Below are 17206 nucleotides of genomic sequence, written 5' to 3'. Positions count from 1 at the left end.
TTTAACACATGGACCCTCTCTGTCCCTATCCATAACTATCTTAAACCTAATCGAACTGTGGTCACTGGTCCCAAAAGCCTCCTCCACACACACTTCATTAACTTGCCCGTCCCAATTTCCCAATACTAGATCCAGTGTTGCCCTCTCACGTGTGGGGGCCTCCACATACTGCTTAAGAAAACTCTCCGGAACACTTTCGAGAAATTGCACCACATCTGAACCCTTCACGCTATGATTTTCCCAGTCTGTATTGGGAAAGTTAAAACCCCCTACTACAACAACCTTATTTGACCTGCAGCTGTCTGCGATCTCCTGGCACATTTGTTCTGCTAATTCCCGTTGACTATTCGGGGGTCTGTAGTACACAAGGTGATCATCCCTTTCTTGTTCCTCAGCTCCACCCATATAGCCTCACTGGACGAACCGTCCGTAATGTCACCTCTGAACACAGCCGTGACATCCTCCTTAACCAACAATGCAACCCCCCCCTCTTCTTTTTCCCTGACCCGTCTCTCCTGAAACTCCAGTACCCCTGAACATTGAGCTGCCAGTCCTGCCCCTCCCTTAACCAGGTTTCAGTCATGGCTACAACGTCCCAGTCGTTCGTACTTATCTATGCCTTAAGCTCATCTGCCTTACCCATCAGGCCCCGTGCAGTTTAAACCAACTCTCCTTCCTCGCTCTCCGCCTTTCATCTGCCTATTCTGTCCACTAACCTTTCCCACACCACCCTCCATACCAACCTCTAGCCTCTCACGTGCCTCTGTCCTGTACGAGATCCCACCCCCCTGCCAATGTAGTTTAAACCCTCCCATGTAGCATTGGCAAACCTTTCCGCTAGGATGTTGGTCCCTCTCCAGTTTAGATGCAACCCGTCCCTTTTGTACAGGTCACCCCTGCTCCGGAAGAGATCCCAATGATCCAGAAATCTGAATCCATGCCCCCTGCACCAACTCCTCAGACATATATGATTGCAATCAAGCCACCAGTGTTTTTATACAGGATAATGGGAATAACTAAGACCATGAAATTAACTATGCTTGCACATTATGGTTGTAAATGTTGCCTTGATTAATTTCCCCATTTAATGTTATGAATCCAAAAGACATATGAAGAAGGGTCTTGACCCGAAACATCACCCATTCATTCTCTCCAGAGATGTGGCCTGTCCCGTTGAATTACTCCAGCATTTTGTGTCTATCTTAGAAGTATTTTAAGTTATACTTCACTCCTGTTTGAAATATTTTGATTGTAATAGTCTCATAAAGTCCTTTTTAGAGGTTTTCAATTATTACGCAGAAGTCTGTGTTTCTATGATGTAAATACCTTGGGTTAAGGCTCTAGTTTTTCACTGTTTGATTTTCAGGGCTACGTGAGTCAGAAACATTCAGATCCAAGATTTCATGGCTAATCTTGAGAAGCCGAGAATAAAGTCCGGGATCCTTTGGACTCACATTATGTGTTGACATTATAAGCAGAATCATGAAGCAATGGCAGCTGTTATTGGGAATTCTAGATGTTATTAAAATGTTAGAGATCAGTTTGAAGATGGCTTCTGACCCGAAACGTCACCTGTCCTTTTTCTCCAGACATTCTGCCTGACCCGCTGAGATACTCCAGCACTTTGTGTCTCTCTTCGGTATAAACCAGCACCTGCAGTTCCATCCTACACACTAGTGGATTATTATTTTTTTAAATTCTTCACCTTTTTAATAGGATTTTCATTGTTTTAACAAATAAACCTTAACCCTTTTCAAATATTCTATACTCCTTTTATGGCGGCATTTATTTCCTGCTCTCAACCCCAATAAATCTGACTATTTTAATGTTACTAATGTGCAATCAGTAGTTGAAGTTGTTAGTAATGCATTCAAAAAGAAAGTGCTCAATGTGTTGAGGGTCCTGAGATCGCAAGTGCAGAGAGCTGAGAGATCTTTGCATTGGTCCTCCAAAGAGGGTGGGTATCACCTAGGTGCAGGGTAAAGGAGACTGAGGTTTCTATTTCTCCCAACCTCCCACAACCAATTTAAAAGCGTTTTCTTTTTCTGCAAGCAGCAGGTGCAAACAACAATTCATCTTATCACACCATCTGATTTCCTTTCTGTGGAAGTGGTTTATCTTCATTTGACACCTCCTCCCACCAACCAGCTTAGAGATTCAAAACACACGGCTGATGTGTATAACTCAAAGCCTTAACCTCAAATTTACCAGGCCACTGCGCAAATGTATGCTTCTCACTGTATTCCTTTAATGGTTGTTCCATGATTATTCCATCTAAGAATAAGTATTTTTCACTTCTAGACAACCATCCAAACAAGTACCCAACTATCCAGATCAAAGTAAATTTAGAATAGGTATGTTTTCTTCATCTGTAGACATAGACTTTAAAAATAATTCTCTATTTGGTTCCCTGCTTGATCATTCTTGAGTAATATTAATGCCTGCTGGATCTCCCAGTTCCGAACCACTTCCCCTTCCCATACCAACCTTTCTGTCATATCATATCATATCATATCATATATATTGTCTTGGCCTCCTCCGCTGCCAGAGTGAGGCCACACACAAACTGGAGGAACAGCACCTTGTGTCAAATTGGGTAGCTTACAACCCAATGGTATGAACATTGAATTCTCCAATTTTAGGTATTTAACCAACAGCCCTTTCCTCTTCCCCCATTACCTTCCTCCTCTATCCCTTCATCTGACTTCTCCATATCTCATCACCTTCTGTGTTCTTCCCATATCTGGCCTTCGACCACCCATCTGCCAACCAAAGTCCCCCCACCTGTATCCACCTATCACTTGCCAGGGTTTATCCTGCCTCCACCTCTCTTCCAGCTTTCTTCCCCTACTAAAATCAGTCTGAAGAAGGGTCCCAACCGAAAACTTGGCAATCCATGTTCTTCAGAGATGCTGCCTGACCACTGATTTACTCCGGCACTTTGTGTTTTTTTTTGTTGCAAACCAGCATCTGCAGTTCCTTGCTTCTATATCAATGCCTGGTCAACATCCTGGCTGACCTCAATCATGGTATCTAAACTGTTGGGTAACTAAAGTATGGCATTCTCTTTTAACAGCAATATATATTTGAGCAACTGCTAGTCACCATCTCCCTGTTGGATTGCAACCTTGTCGTGGTCGGGGAGCTTATGTGTCTCAGTGACCCCTAGAGCTCTGCCAGCGGGAGATTCGTCTCCTGTTAGGGTTTCCCATGTTGGACAGGTCGAAAGGTAGAGACGAGAAGAAGAGCGATCCACTGGTCCTCCAGGTTGGGGGTTGAGCACAGGGCTAACAACCCCGCCTCGTAAAACGAATATGTTACGGAAACAACTGAAGGAACCAACACTACTGGGCGTGATGGACTTCCAGGGCCATCGACAGACGCTAGGATGAATGTTAATGGTGAAAGCCGATAGGAAGCCAGTGGCAGGAAGGTGGAAGTTTTGAATGCCAAACGTGAGACTAGGATAGGACTTTGGAATGTACGAACATTGTACGACACAGGGAAACTAGCACAAGTGACATCAGAGATGAGACGCTACAACCTAGACATTCTTGGAGTAAGCGAAAGCAGATGGACAGGATCAGGGAGACTTGGGACCAGCACAGGGGAGACAGTGTTGTGCTCAGGAAGGGATGACGAGAATCATGGAGAAGGAGTAGCCATCCTTTTAAAGAAAGGAGTTTGATAGAGTGGGAACCTGTCAATAGTAGACTCATGAAGATCAGAATGAAGGGGAAGCAAATTAATACAACCATCATCCAGTGATACGCCCCTATAAACGATAGTGATGATAGTGTTAAGGATGAATTCTATGAGCAACTACAGGCTGAGTTAGAAAACACACCAAGGTATGACATGAAGATTGTGATGGGGGACCTAAATGCAAAGGTTGGAAACAACAACACAGACCAGGACAGAGCCATGGGCAAAGAGGGCTGTGGTTTTATAAATGAGAACAGTGAGAGACTAATAGAACTGCACCAATTACAATCTAGTAATTGGAGGGACCCTCTTTCCGCACAGAGACATTCACAAACTAACATGGTGCTCTCCAAATGGAAGGGATAAGAACCAGATAGACCACCTGATGATAAACGGCACATGGAGACGCTCATTACTTGATGTTAAGGTTAAACGAGGAGCTGATGTTGGTAGCGACCATCACCTGGTCCTGGCTGTTCTCAAAGTCAAACTGAGGAAAACAGGGAGCAAAAAGACAGGCAGGCAACAGTTTGTCGTTGAGAAACTACATGACCCAAAAGTGAAAAGTTCTTTCGTGCTACAATTGAGGAACAGGTTTCAGGCACTAGTAGATATGGATGATCACACAGCCTAATGCAAATAATATTAATATTAATACTGTGTGGAAACAAATCAAAATAGCTTATGTGAAAAACAGTGAAGCCTGTCTGGGGTTCAAGCAGAAGATAAAGAAGGAATGGATAACTGAAGACACATGGCAAACCATTAAAAATAGGAGAAAATTAAAGAAGCAAATAAATGAAACAAAATCCAAATGGCTGCAAGGAAGATACAAGATGCAATATCAAGAAGCAAGCAAAGCAGATCAGAGGAAAGCCAGAGCTGACAAACGGGCGTACATGGAAGATCTAACCAATCAAGCAGAAGATGCAAATAAGAAAGGAGAGCAAGGGAAGGTCTACAAGATAACCAAAATAATCTGTGGTCAAACATCGGCGAAACACTGAGACACCAATTGAAGACAAAAAGGGCCGACTCCTAACAACAGAAACAGAACAAGAAGCCCGCTGAGTGGAACACTTCAATGAAGTATTGAATAGAACACCGCCCATAATAGAGGCTAACACCTAACAAGCAGAGGATGACCTAGATATTAGCACTGAATCACCAACTAAGGAGGAAATTGGCATAGCCATTAAGTCCCTTAAAAGTGGAAAAGCACCTGGGCAAGATAACCTCAATGCAGAACTGTTTAAGGCAGACCCAGAACTTGCAGCCAAAGTATTTGTACCACTTTTCACAGCTATTTGGGAAAGAAAGGAGATACCTGACGACAGGTCAGGAGTCATCATTAGGATCATGACCAAAGAAAGGCAACTTAAGAAAGTGTAACAATTGGTGAGGGATCACTCTTCTATCAGTTCCAAGCAAGATTCTGGCAAAGATTATATATAATACAACGTACCTCACAAGCAATAGACAAACAGCTCAGGAAAGAGCAGGCAAGATTTTGTGGTGGGAGGGGATGCATTGACCAGATATTTGCCCTGCAAAACATTATAGAACAATGCACAGAGTGGCAGAGACAGATATACATCAACGTTGTTGATTTCGAGAAAGCATTTGACAGCATCCACTGGGACAGTCTCTGGGGCATATTACGAATGTCTGGGATCCCTCAGCACATAGTCGAAGTAATTAAGAGCTTCTACGCCAAATTCACTTGCAGAGTAGGGAATAGTAACCACACATTCCAGGTAAAGACAGGAGTTCGACAAGGGTGTGTGATGTCAGCGCTACTCTTCAATATTATCATATCATATCATATCATATATATACAGCCGGAAACAGGCCTTTTCGGCCCTCCAAGTCCGTGCCGCCCAGCGATCCCCGTACATTAACACTATCCTACACCCACTAGGGACAATTTTTACATTTACCCAGCCAATTAACCTACATACCTGTACGTCTTTGGAGTGTGGGAGGAAACCGAAGATCTCGGAGAAAACCCACGCAGGTCACGGGGAGAACGTACAAACTCCTTACAGTGCAGCACCCGTAGTCAGGATCGAACCTGAGTCTCCGGCGCTGCATTCGCTGTAAAGCAGCAACTCTACCGCTGCGCTACCGTGCCGCCAATATTGCTATTGACTGGGTGATGCGTCAGACAACCGAAGATCAAGCAAGAGGCATACGATGGACCCTCTTCTCAACATTGGAAGATCTTGATTTTGCTGATGACATAGCTCTGGTCTCCCACACTCACAAACACATGCAGGAAAAAACATCCCGTCTTAGTGACTTTGCACAACAAATTGGCTTGAGGATAAACCAGAAAAAATCTGAATTAATGACACCAAACATCCAAAACCCCTTACCAATCCAAGTGAATGGAAACGACCTTCCCATAACTGAGTTTATTTATCTTGGTAGTAAAGTCAGATACGATGGCGAAGCACAAAATGACATTAAGAACCGGCTAAACAAGGCTAGGAATGTTTTCAGAATGCTAAACAATGTATGGAGGTCCCAGCAATACAGCACCAAGACCAAGCTGAAGATATACGGGAGCTGTGTCCTCTCCACCCTCTTATATGGCTCAGAATGCTGGAGAATGACAGCGAGTGACATCAACCAGCTGTCAGTCTTCCATACTAAGAACCTGAGAAGAATCCTTAGAATATTTTGGCCAAACACCATATCCAACCAAGATCTCCTTGCTCAATGCCAGCAAGAGAGTATGGATACCATCATCATGAGAAAGCGCTGGAACTGGATTGGCCATATACTGAGAAGAGAACCAGACAGCATCCCAAGAATAGCCCTGCACTGGACACCAGAAAAGGAAAAGAGGGAGACCCAAAACCACATGGCTTCGAACTGTAGAGGAGGAAATGAAAACTATGGAATTGACCTAGGGTAGTGTCCAGAAACTAGCCCAGAACAGACAGGAGTGGAGAACCTTCATTGTTGCCCTACATGCCAGGAGGCATAATGGGCAGTAAGTAAGTAAGTAGTCACCATGATGGAAGAAGACAGACCCAAAATATAGCCATTTAAAGCCCAAGTGATGCGAGAATAAGTAGGCACAAGGAATTGTAGATGCTGGTTTATACCAAATATAGATACAAAGTGCTAAAATAACTCAGGTCAGGCAGCATCTCTGGGGAAAAAGGATGGTCTATAACACAGCAGTACAGATATCATCACACTCATGCGTGAAGTAACCTAGACCCTGCATATTAAACTCTTCATCATGGCATCAAAAATCCCATCATCATATACAGACCAACTAAATTGTTCAGGATTTAGGTCTCTTCCTCATGGCGCGGGGTGCGGCTCGGCCGCGGGGCCTAACATCGCCCGGCGTGGCTCGGCCGCTGGACTTAACATCGCCCGGCACTGCTCGGCCGCTGGACTTAACAGTGCCCGGTGCGGCTCGGCCGCGGGGCCTAACATCGCCCAGTGCGGCTCGGCCGCGGGGCCTAACATCGCTGGTGCGGCTCAGCCGCTGGACTTAACAGTGCCCGGGCCGCGGGGCCTAACATCGCCCGGTGCGGCTTGGCCGCAGGGCCTTCCATCGCCCGGCGCGGCTCGGCCGCTGGACTTAACATCGCCCGGTGCGGCTCGGCCGCGGGGCCTTCCATCGCCCGGTGCGGCTCGGCCGCTGGACTTAACATCGCCCGGTGCGGCTCGGCCGCGGGACTTAGCTGCGCACGGCTCGGCCGCGGGGCCTTCCATCGCCTGGTTCGGCCGCGAGACGTTTCAGCGCCCAGTGCGACTCGGCCGCGGGGACTTCCATCCCCTTGCGGGGACTGTGCGGGTCGGTCGGGGACGAGCTGTCTGTCCGTGGGCGTGGGGAAGAGAGTGGAAGTTTTGTTGCCTCCATCACAGTGAGGGGGTGTTTGGAGTCACTGTGATGGACGTTATGTGTTGAGGTCATGTGTCTTGTGTTCTTTTTTGTGTGTGACTGCTATGTAGTTTCGTTCGGTACCTTGGTACCGAATGACAAATAAAGCTCTGTTGAATCTGTTGATAATATGGTTTGAATATTCAGGAGGAATCATAGAAAGTTCACAATGTAGACAGAAGCCATTTGACCAATTGGGTCAGCAGCATAAGAATTACCCAATCTAATGTCATCTTCTAACACTTGCTCCATGGCCCTGCAGGTCATAGCTCTTTGGATGCACATATAAGCATCTTTCAAATGTGGTGTGGACTTCAGCAGAGATCCATCCTCTGATCACCCACCAGTGCAAACATATCTCTTCAGCTTCCCTCCACCAATTACTTTATGCCCATTGGTTTTCAACTTCCTTTCAAACTAAAACAGTGCATTCAAGACGCAGCTTTATCGTGCCATATTTGGATTATTGTGTGCAGTTCTGGTCGCCCCATTTACAGATAGGATGTGGAAGCTTTGAAAAGAGTGCAGAGGTTTACCAGAATGATGGTGGATTAGGGGACATTAGCTACAGGGAGAGTTTGGGCAGACGGATTGCTTTCTCTGGAATGCTGGAGATTGCAGGGAAACCTAATAGAAGTCTATCAAATTATGTAAGACATAGATAGGATAGAGTCAGAAGCTTTTTTCCAGGATGGAAAAAATCAAATACTAGAGGCCAGAGGTTTAAGTTGTGAGAGGTAAAGCTTAAAGGAGATATAATTGCCAATCGTTTTTCTACACAGAGGGTGATGAGGGCCTGGAATGTGCTGCCGAGTTGATGGTTGAGGCAGATACGATAGTGGCATTTAAGAGAAAGGCCCATTATTATGCAGGAAATGGAGGAATATGGGTTATGTGCAGGCAGAAAGGAGTTGGTCTTGGCATCATATTCGGCACAGACATTGTGGGTCGAAGAGCCTGTTCTTGTGCTGTTGTGTTCTATGTTCTACTTACTTATTATGGTACAACAGATGGCCATTTGAACCACAAGGTTCCCAACAGAATAATCACATCAATCTCATTCCCACTCTTTATTTCCCTGATCCCTTCAAATGTATTCTCCACCACTTATCCACAGACAAAGTTGCAATTTGCATAAGCTAATTAATCTTACCCGAATACCTTTGGGATGTGGTAGGAAAACAGAGATCCCAGTTACGGGGAAGCAAAACATAACGTGCTGGAGTAACTCAGCGGTTCAGACAGCGTCTGTGGAGGGAATGGATAAGCAACGTTTTGGGTCAGGATTGAAATGTTGCCAATCTATTCCCTCCACATATCCCACCCGACCTGCTGAGTTATTCTAGCGCTTTATGTTTTCATAAGGTTCCAGCATCTTTAGTTCTTTGTTTCTTCAGTTACTGGGAAAATGTGTAAACTCCACGCAGACAATACCCAAGATCAGGATTGCACTGATCCCTTGAGCACTGAAGCAGCAGAGCTAAGAGCTGTCCAACCATACCTTTCTTTGTCCTATTTGTCCATTGGCACTGGAGGCAGGAATATCTAGCTGCCACAGATCAAAATGTTCCAAGGACCAGTAGAATACAGACCAAGGGCTGGTAAAGGGGATTAGTATAATTAGGAACTTGATGGTCAACATAGAGATGAGGGGCCAAAGTGCCAATTTCTGTGTAATATGACTCCATGACTCTCTGAGAATAATAATGATGACAATTATCAACCAGAGTAAATTAAATAACAAGGGGAAAGTTAATAAATTTGCGACAAACAAATTTTACAAATTACTCCATTGTCGATTTCAAAGCAGGTTTCCATATTTCTATCAGTATCATTGTTGCCAAGATAGAAAATGGCAAGAATGGCACTAATACAAGAAACACAATTAGATGAAACTCGAGTTTTGTGAAATATACCTGTTAAATTGCCAATGAGATAAGATGGCGACTGTATTTAAATAAATGTTCATACTGGGAAGAAAACCGAACAGTTAGCATTATGCACCCTAACTACTTGTCTGACTGAAATAAACTACTCCTATTACACCAACAGCATAATTTGCTATTATTTATTTAGTATAATGTTACAGTAAATTTGATATTCAAATTCGATATTCACATAAACATGATAACAAATAAAAAACGTTTCTCCATTCATGCCTTGAAAAATCTAATGTAAATTCGAAGTATTAGGAATGAAGTACAAAGACTAATCATTCACGCATTCTAACTTGTGTAGCTGAAAATCAGAATTTGTCCACTCATTAAAAATAAAAGGCCAAACCATTTTCCCTTTACAAAAGTCTTTAAAAAGTCATTAATTTTTTCCCCTCAGTAGACAACGGTGAAAATTAAGCAATGAAACCGACCAACCTTTCATACATTCAACGGCTCCAATATAAATTATTTTTGGTAATAATGCATGTATTTAAAGATTTTGTTTTCATAAGTGACACATATTACTGAATTATGCATGCAATCAGAGAATAAACATTTCAACATGTGGTTGGAGAATAAGCATTATTCAAAGAAGAAAATACAGCCCAAGTTATAACCATTTTGAAAGCATTTTGCACAATACAACCTATCGCTCATAGAAATATTTATTTCCACAGGTTGACTAATTCAAAATTGGCGATTTACTCCCATTCCAAATATTTCCTCTTTATTCTGTGTATGCGTTAAACACATGTGATAGGAAGGTTACTTACAAGTAGAAAGAATCATTTTGTTTCTTTTACTGCAATTAAAACATCCTTTTGAACGGCGACAGCTTAAGCTTTTCAATGCTTTTCATCCTCAAAGTACAGCTTGAATCATGCACAATGTGAGAGTATTGAGCTGGCGAACGTTTCGCTGCGTTACACTCAGGATGTGACATAGAGATCCGATTGAACAGTTTTCAGTTATGTTCATTGTCATTCATCTCACAGAAACCAGAAGTTCTAGAAAATTAAATTCCAGGCTAAGGTACAACTAAATGAACTTTAAGCACACATTTGAAGTACTTTAATTGAAGAGGAGCAATTTTCAATGCTGTGAAAACTCTGTTTAACCTTTAATACCCTATTTTGGAGACACCTGCCAAACCCTTAACCTCAAAAACCTAAAAGACCAAGAGCAGAAAGCATTTGGAACACCACCACCTGCAGGTTCACCAACAAGTCATGCGCCATTCTAATTTGGAAATGTATCACCATTTCTTCATTTGTAGGAAAGAACTGCAGATGCTGGTTTAAATCGAAGGTTGTCACAAAATGCTGGAGTAACTCAACGGGACAGGCAGCATCTCTGGAGAGAAGGAATGGGTGACGTTTCGACCAGAAACGTCACCCATTCCTTCTCTCCAGAGATGCTGCCTGTTCCGCTGAGTTACTCCAGCATTTTGTGTTTACCACTTCTTCATTATTCTTGATCAGAATACTGGAACTCTGAACCCAGCAGCATTAGGAGAGCACTTTCACCACAGGGGCTGCTGCAGTTCAAGCAGGTAATTCTCCATAGCGATGGAGATAAATGTTGGCTTCACAAACAACATCTGTATTGTGGAAATAAATATGACAATTTTAATGATTAAGATTTGGGTCTTTAGTTCTAAAAATGCATCCTCTTAAGAATGGGGGGAGTGGCAGGTATTTAATGATGCAAAATGAAAGATGGAATTGAACTAGACTGTCAGCATGGACATGGGAGGCCAAAGGGCCTGTTTCCATGATGTATGACTCCATGCTTTCCTAAAAGCCTACATCATGTAAAGACCATTTTAAAAAAGGGATGAGCCCAATGAGATTAATGGATTTTCAGCTTTGGAAGTATTAGCTGAATTCATATTTACCCTTAAATTTTGACTGTGAATGAGTCACACGGAGCTGCAGATGTAAAATGTCTTTATTCAGCACAAGCAGACATTCTAGAGAATCTCTCTCTCTCTCTCTCTGAGAGAATAGGCTGGAGAAACTCTAGAGTATTTCTCCAAATTGCAAATACATTGAGTTTTTATACTCTGACAAACAAAAATAACAGATGATGTTTAGATGCCATTTCAACAGATTTGTAATTAAACAGATTACTTCAATATTTTAAGTGCTGACAATTGGTTCTATGGAATTAAATGTTACTAAGGGAGTGCATTATAACTGAAAAGATACCTCTGAATATTCAGACACCTCTGCTGGAATATGGTAATTCACACAGATGGTCTGAAGGCTTCTCTCTGGATACATAAACAGGGACAAAGGAGGCTGCAGAAAGTAGCAGGCATTGTTCAGTGCATCAAGGGTACTGACTTCCCCACCATTGAAAGGGCCTACAGGAGGCGCTGTTTCTAAGAAGCAGCTAATATCTTCAGACACATGCCATGATGGCCCTGTTCTCCTCTTTCTAGTACCATCGAGGCATGAAAATCCTAACCTCCAGGTTCAAGGACAGCTTCTTTTTAGCCATCATCAGGCTCTTGAGACTGCACAATCTCACCCCAGCAACTTTGATCTACTACGGACCTTGTTTTGGTTGAACTATAGATTTCAGCTTTGCACTATTACAGTCTGGTTGCCAAGTATTACTTTGTTCTATCAATTTGTTTTCTTGATTATTGTATGTTTATTTGCATGTTATTGCATTAATGGGCATGTAAAGCTGCAGCAAGTAAGAATCTCTTTGCTTTGTTGTTGATACATATGGCATCTAAATAAACACTCTTGGATCTTGAACGCTTTAGTTGATGGTCCAATATCCATGACCAGTACCATGAAGTCATTGTAAAGGCAAAGATTATTGAGGCGCCAAGCAACCATACTCTTTCTTCTCTGACCATTACTCTCTTTAATCATTTATTTTGTGCTCCCCATATTCTTATCGCCTGTCTTGTAAAGGCAGCTGATCCCGTACACACATTCACTGGAAAGTTCTAAATATTTGTACACTTTTCCCAACAACGTTTTTGAACATTAATTGTATATAAACCTTGGTACACTCCCCAAATGACATTCTTCTGTGACAGTGATCATTACTCTTTGCCCAATACAGCTTTAACACGTTTCACCATTCCTTTTCACTGTATCTTAGTGAGGTGGCTGTGGCTTGTTTTTTCTCTTTTGATCTCAACTCACGGAATCTTCGTTCTCTATCTTGAACCTCTTCCAGCCCTCAGAGGATTTTGGAGTTCCTCAGTCTCTGGCCTTTTGTACATCATTCTCTTTTCACCCCATTAAACAGCATTCATCAGTTATCAAGGCCCAGACATTTGTAATACCCACGGAACTTGTCTTCCGGCTGTTCTTTTTATTCGATCTTCCTTAAAGCACACCTCTGACTGGTCTATTAGTTCACCCTCTTGATAAATTTGTTACCTTACTGAAATTTTCCATTGGAAAGTTTCTTTAAAGCACTTTACAATCTTTTTGGTTATAAATGCCAGTTGCTATTTCTACTTAAGCAAATGCATTCGGGTTTTTTTCTCTCTGAAGATCAAAGTATTGGTGGGTAGCAAGAAGGGAGTGACAAGGAAAGATTGAACAGATCAGGATTCAGGACCAGTTGGTCATTACTTTATATATTTCGAACATAAAACCTTAAAAATACAAATGCTAGCAATAATTGTTCATGAAATTTGCTGACAGGACCTATTATAAAAATAACTGGTGTTTTCTCATCTGGATCATAATTATATCTAACATGTTCTGTTCTGAAATGAACCTTTATATCTCTTGTTTCAAATAGACCAAAATCAACACACCGTTTTACATCCTGTTCAGATATATAATAGTAGTTTGCAGCTTGATATTCAACACAAGACTACAAGATTTAAAACATTGAGTATATATATTATACATTGGAGAAAATTAGGAAATAAATGTCCATATGACAAATATTGCTGTATTCAGAAAAAAATTAATTAGATTGCTAATATTGTACAGTTTGTTTGATAGGATAAATACAACATATCAATTCAAGAAACTGTCGTGGGGAATGGAGATTTTAAAATCACAACTACACATTTTACATTTAAAAATATTTATTTGGTTAATGTACGAGCAAATGTGAAAAACACTTAATAAATGTTCTGTTTATAACATGTTAATAGTTCACTGTCAGCAGCATGAAAGGCAGAAAATTAAAGTCTGATTTATTACACAAATTAAATCACTAATTAGGAAAGTAAAAATTTGAAGCTATTTTAAACAGATCATTACTGACCCTGTAATATTCACAAGCACGTATACTTGCTTGTGAATATACTGCTTGCGAATAATCACTGAACAAAGTAGAAATTGAACTACATAAAAAGCAATTAATTCTGATACAAGCATACATCCCAAATTCACATTTGTAGGTTTTTGTTCTTTAAAAAAAATCACCATTTTGACTGCAATATAAAAATATTTTTTTGGATTCATATACAGTATTGCAAATATAATTCTAAACTTAAAAATCTAAACAAAAATCATCCTCCTGCAATAGGGTGAATCTAGTGTTGGATATGTACATATTTATTCTTCATTAATCAACAAATGAATATTTAGTAAATTTATGGTAACTGAGTAATATACATATACATAATGAAATATTCTAACTTTGTCATCATATCGTAATTTGACACAAATACGTGAATGTTTTCAGCCCTCAGTCAACATGAATGGTAGTTCTCAACTTGTCTAGAACAAACAGATAAACGAACGCAGACGTATCCCCTGGGCAAAGGATTCTAAAACTATTGTGCCCCCCTCCCGAACACAGGGTCCCCCTCTGTTCTCCCACCGTCCCCCACGGTGGTCCCACCATGCGGGGTCCTGCATTGTTTCGTCACGGCGGTCCCCCCACGCTGTGTCCCCATTGTCTTCCCCTTCCCCCCTCACGCTCATTGACCGCTGATCAATCGCGAGGCCCCACCGCCGCTGAGGTTCCCACTGCCGCCAAGAATTGCTGGTCCAGCTGCAATTTGTGACATCCAGGATGGGTTCACCTTGCTTAATAAATTTGAAAGACACACCTACCCCTACCACTAAAGATGAATCTTAGGTTAAAGCGGGAAACGTTGAAGGGAAATGTTGAAAGAGACTTGCCCTAAAAGCTGGTGCCAAATTTAAAAAAATACAGGTACTGAAAATCTGAAATAGAAAATGCAAAATGCCAAACATTCATGGCACCCCAAGGTGCATATGTGGAGAGAGGAACAAACTAGAAGTCACATTCAGTTGAATATGGAACAGTACAACTCAAGGACAGGTCCTTTGGCCCACAATGTCCATGCCGAACGTTGATGCCAAGACCAATTCTTATCTACTAGTGTTTAATCCATATCCCTCCATGTCCATATGCCTATCCAAACGCCTCTTAAATGCTACTATAATACCTGCCTCAACTACGAATCCTGGCAGCATGTTCCATACACTCACCACCCTCTGTGTAAAAAAATTGCCCTGCACATCCCCTTTAAACTTTACCGCCTCTCACCTTAAAACAATGCCCTTTACTATTGATTTTTCCATCTGGGGAAAAAAGGTTCTGACCATATACCTAGAGATATAGATATAATAGATATACAGTACATTAAAATTAATAGTTCCTTTTTATAAGAGAATTTATTTGCATGTTGCTGCTCTGATATTTCCTAGTACCAAATTCCACTGGATAAGTGGGTTGCACTTATCCTTATCCAATGGCCCAAGTCGAAGGTTGTTTTTCCAGTGAATAGCACTTAGGATATGAACTCTCAATCAAAATACAAACCTAAACTAAAATACTTCTATGGACCAAATGAATGTGGTAGTAATGTAAATCCAGACACAATCTACTGTGTTTAAAATATATACTGTATATAGCAATCTTCCCTGCATTTTTCTCTTTTGATAATTTTAATTATCAGATTACTTTCATTCAGTTTTGCAAGTTTTGTTTCAAACCTTATTATGAATTTCACACAAGACACTATGCCCGAGTCCCCACACAGGCCTCATTTGGAAATGGAACCATTTACCGGAGAGATGGTGAATCCATGTGCTAAGTCATGTCATGAACTATAATGCTCTTCAACTCCATTCAAAATGTAACTGATGTACTTAGGTCAGACACTCAATATTTTCAGTTATCCCAATGTATTATCAACTAACCCATACAATCAACTATGCAAAACAATTTGCTCAAAGGAGTTGAGAAAAGTTGGTACTTCCAATTTTGAAATGGAGTTCAATATTTGAAACTAGATTCATTGCTTCATACAAAGCACATCTCGGCACTCTCTCTCTCTCTCTCTCTCTCTCACACACACACACACGGCGCTGACGATGGCTGCCACGGTGTACTGCTCCTTGCTGTTTTGTATGCATTTGTTCGTTTGTGTTGTCTGCGGAAATTCCACAAAGCTCATTTTTGCTCTGGTTTATTTTCACCCACATGTTTAGACCGTAATGTTGTCTCCTTAATGTTGTCTCCTTATTGTGGTTATGCTTTATTCTTAATTGTTAACTGTATGTTTGTGTTGTCATTTGTGAGCAGAGCACCAAGGCACATTCCTCGTATATGCACATACTTGGCAATAAAGTTATTCATTCATTCATTCATTCATTCATTCATTCAAATACTTTGATATCATTTTCTACTGTTATTTACAGTTGTATCCTCACTTGAATTGAAAGATAATAGGGGCATATTTTTTTCAGTAATAGCTTTACTTTCACATTATTCATTTCAAGTAAACCCAAAATACAAAAACATAAAAAAACAAAATGAAAGCAATAGATCATCACCCCAAATGTAAGTTGAGTCCACCAAAAACTCTCACTTAACCATATTTTACCAATTACTGATAGAAATATTTCCAGCAACTTAAAAAAATATATTGTCTGTAGTAAGATGTATGAGCTCTCCAAATTAAATATCTCTATCTAATTTGGATTGTGCATTGCTCTTCCAATTGTTAATTAGATATTATCAAATACTATCTCTGCATTCAACTATTTATATGTTTTCAGTAATTGAAGGATTTTGTGGCATGATATTTTAGAATTAAGCAATGGCACACAGATTATCCAACTCAGAAAGAGGCAATAAAGAAATAAAGTTGCTAAAAATTAGTTCAGCAAAAATTGTCGATGGTTTAATTAAATTTCTAGTGTTAACAATAGGGATAAAAGTTGCCCTTAGATGTGGAATTGGCAAAGAGATATAATTATTAAAAATGTGACAAATCAGAATCAGTTTCAACACAAGGCTTCAATTATGCTCTCTATCATTTCAGTGCAATGGAATCATTTCAGATTATACTGTATCACAGAAAGTGAATATATTACTTTACAAATATACACCGTGCTGGTTAATATTCCATTTACCCAAAGCGTATTTGCATCAAACATGTGGTTTTCTCTTCTTAATCACCATATTGTGTTCCAGATATGCACAAAGCTTTTGAACTGATGATCTGAATTATTGACAAACTCCCAAAATAATTTGTCATGATACATAATAAATGTATGGATTTTTGACTTGATTCAAAAATATTTTAGAGGCAGCTGAAAGTCACTTTAACAGTCAGGTTCCATTATTTCATGCATCTTCACTAGTAAGTCTGAAAAACATGGTCTTCCTTCAGCTTTCT

The 17206-nt window shown here is 40.9% G+C and overlaps 2 protein-coding genes across 8 annotated transcripts in view; both read right to left on the bottom strand.

Moving 5' to 3' along the window:
• Positions 1-10401, bottom strand: part of txk (TXK tyrosine kinase) — a 49736-nt gene extending 39335 nt beyond the window's left edge. Inside the window, exon 1 of the mRNA XM_078410562.1 lies at positions 10326-10401. Within this exon, the coding sequence (XP_078266688.1) occupies positions 10326-10341 (16 nt within the window). The 5' untranslated portion in view covers positions 10342-10401. The remainder of the gene's footprint in view (positions 1-10325) is intronic.
• Positions 10402-16035: 5634 nt separating this feature from the next.
• Positions 16036-17206, bottom strand: part of tec (tec protein tyrosine kinase) — a 100531-nt gene continuing 99360 nt past the window's right edge. For all 7 annotated transcript variants that reach the window (XM_078398764.1, XM_078398769.1, XM_078398812.1 and 4 more), the window contains one exon: positions 16036-17204. In XM_078398764.1, coding sequence (XP_078254890.1) covers positions 17133-17204 — 72 coding nt within the window. In that variant the 3' untranslated portion in view covers positions 16036-17132. The remainder of the gene's footprint in view (positions 17205-17206) is intronic.

Source organism: Rhinoraja longicauda, chromosome 1 (genome assembly GCF_053455715.1).
Source record: "Rhinoraja longicauda isolate Sanriku21f chromosome 1, sRhiLon1.1, whole genome shotgun sequence".
Lineage (NCBI taxonomy): Eukaryota > Metazoa > Chordata > Chondrichthyes > Rajiformes > Arhynchobatidae > Rhinoraja > Rhinoraja longicauda.
The sequence above is the reverse complement of the archived record's forward strand: the minus strand, read 5'-3'. Positions and strand labels throughout refer to the sequence as shown.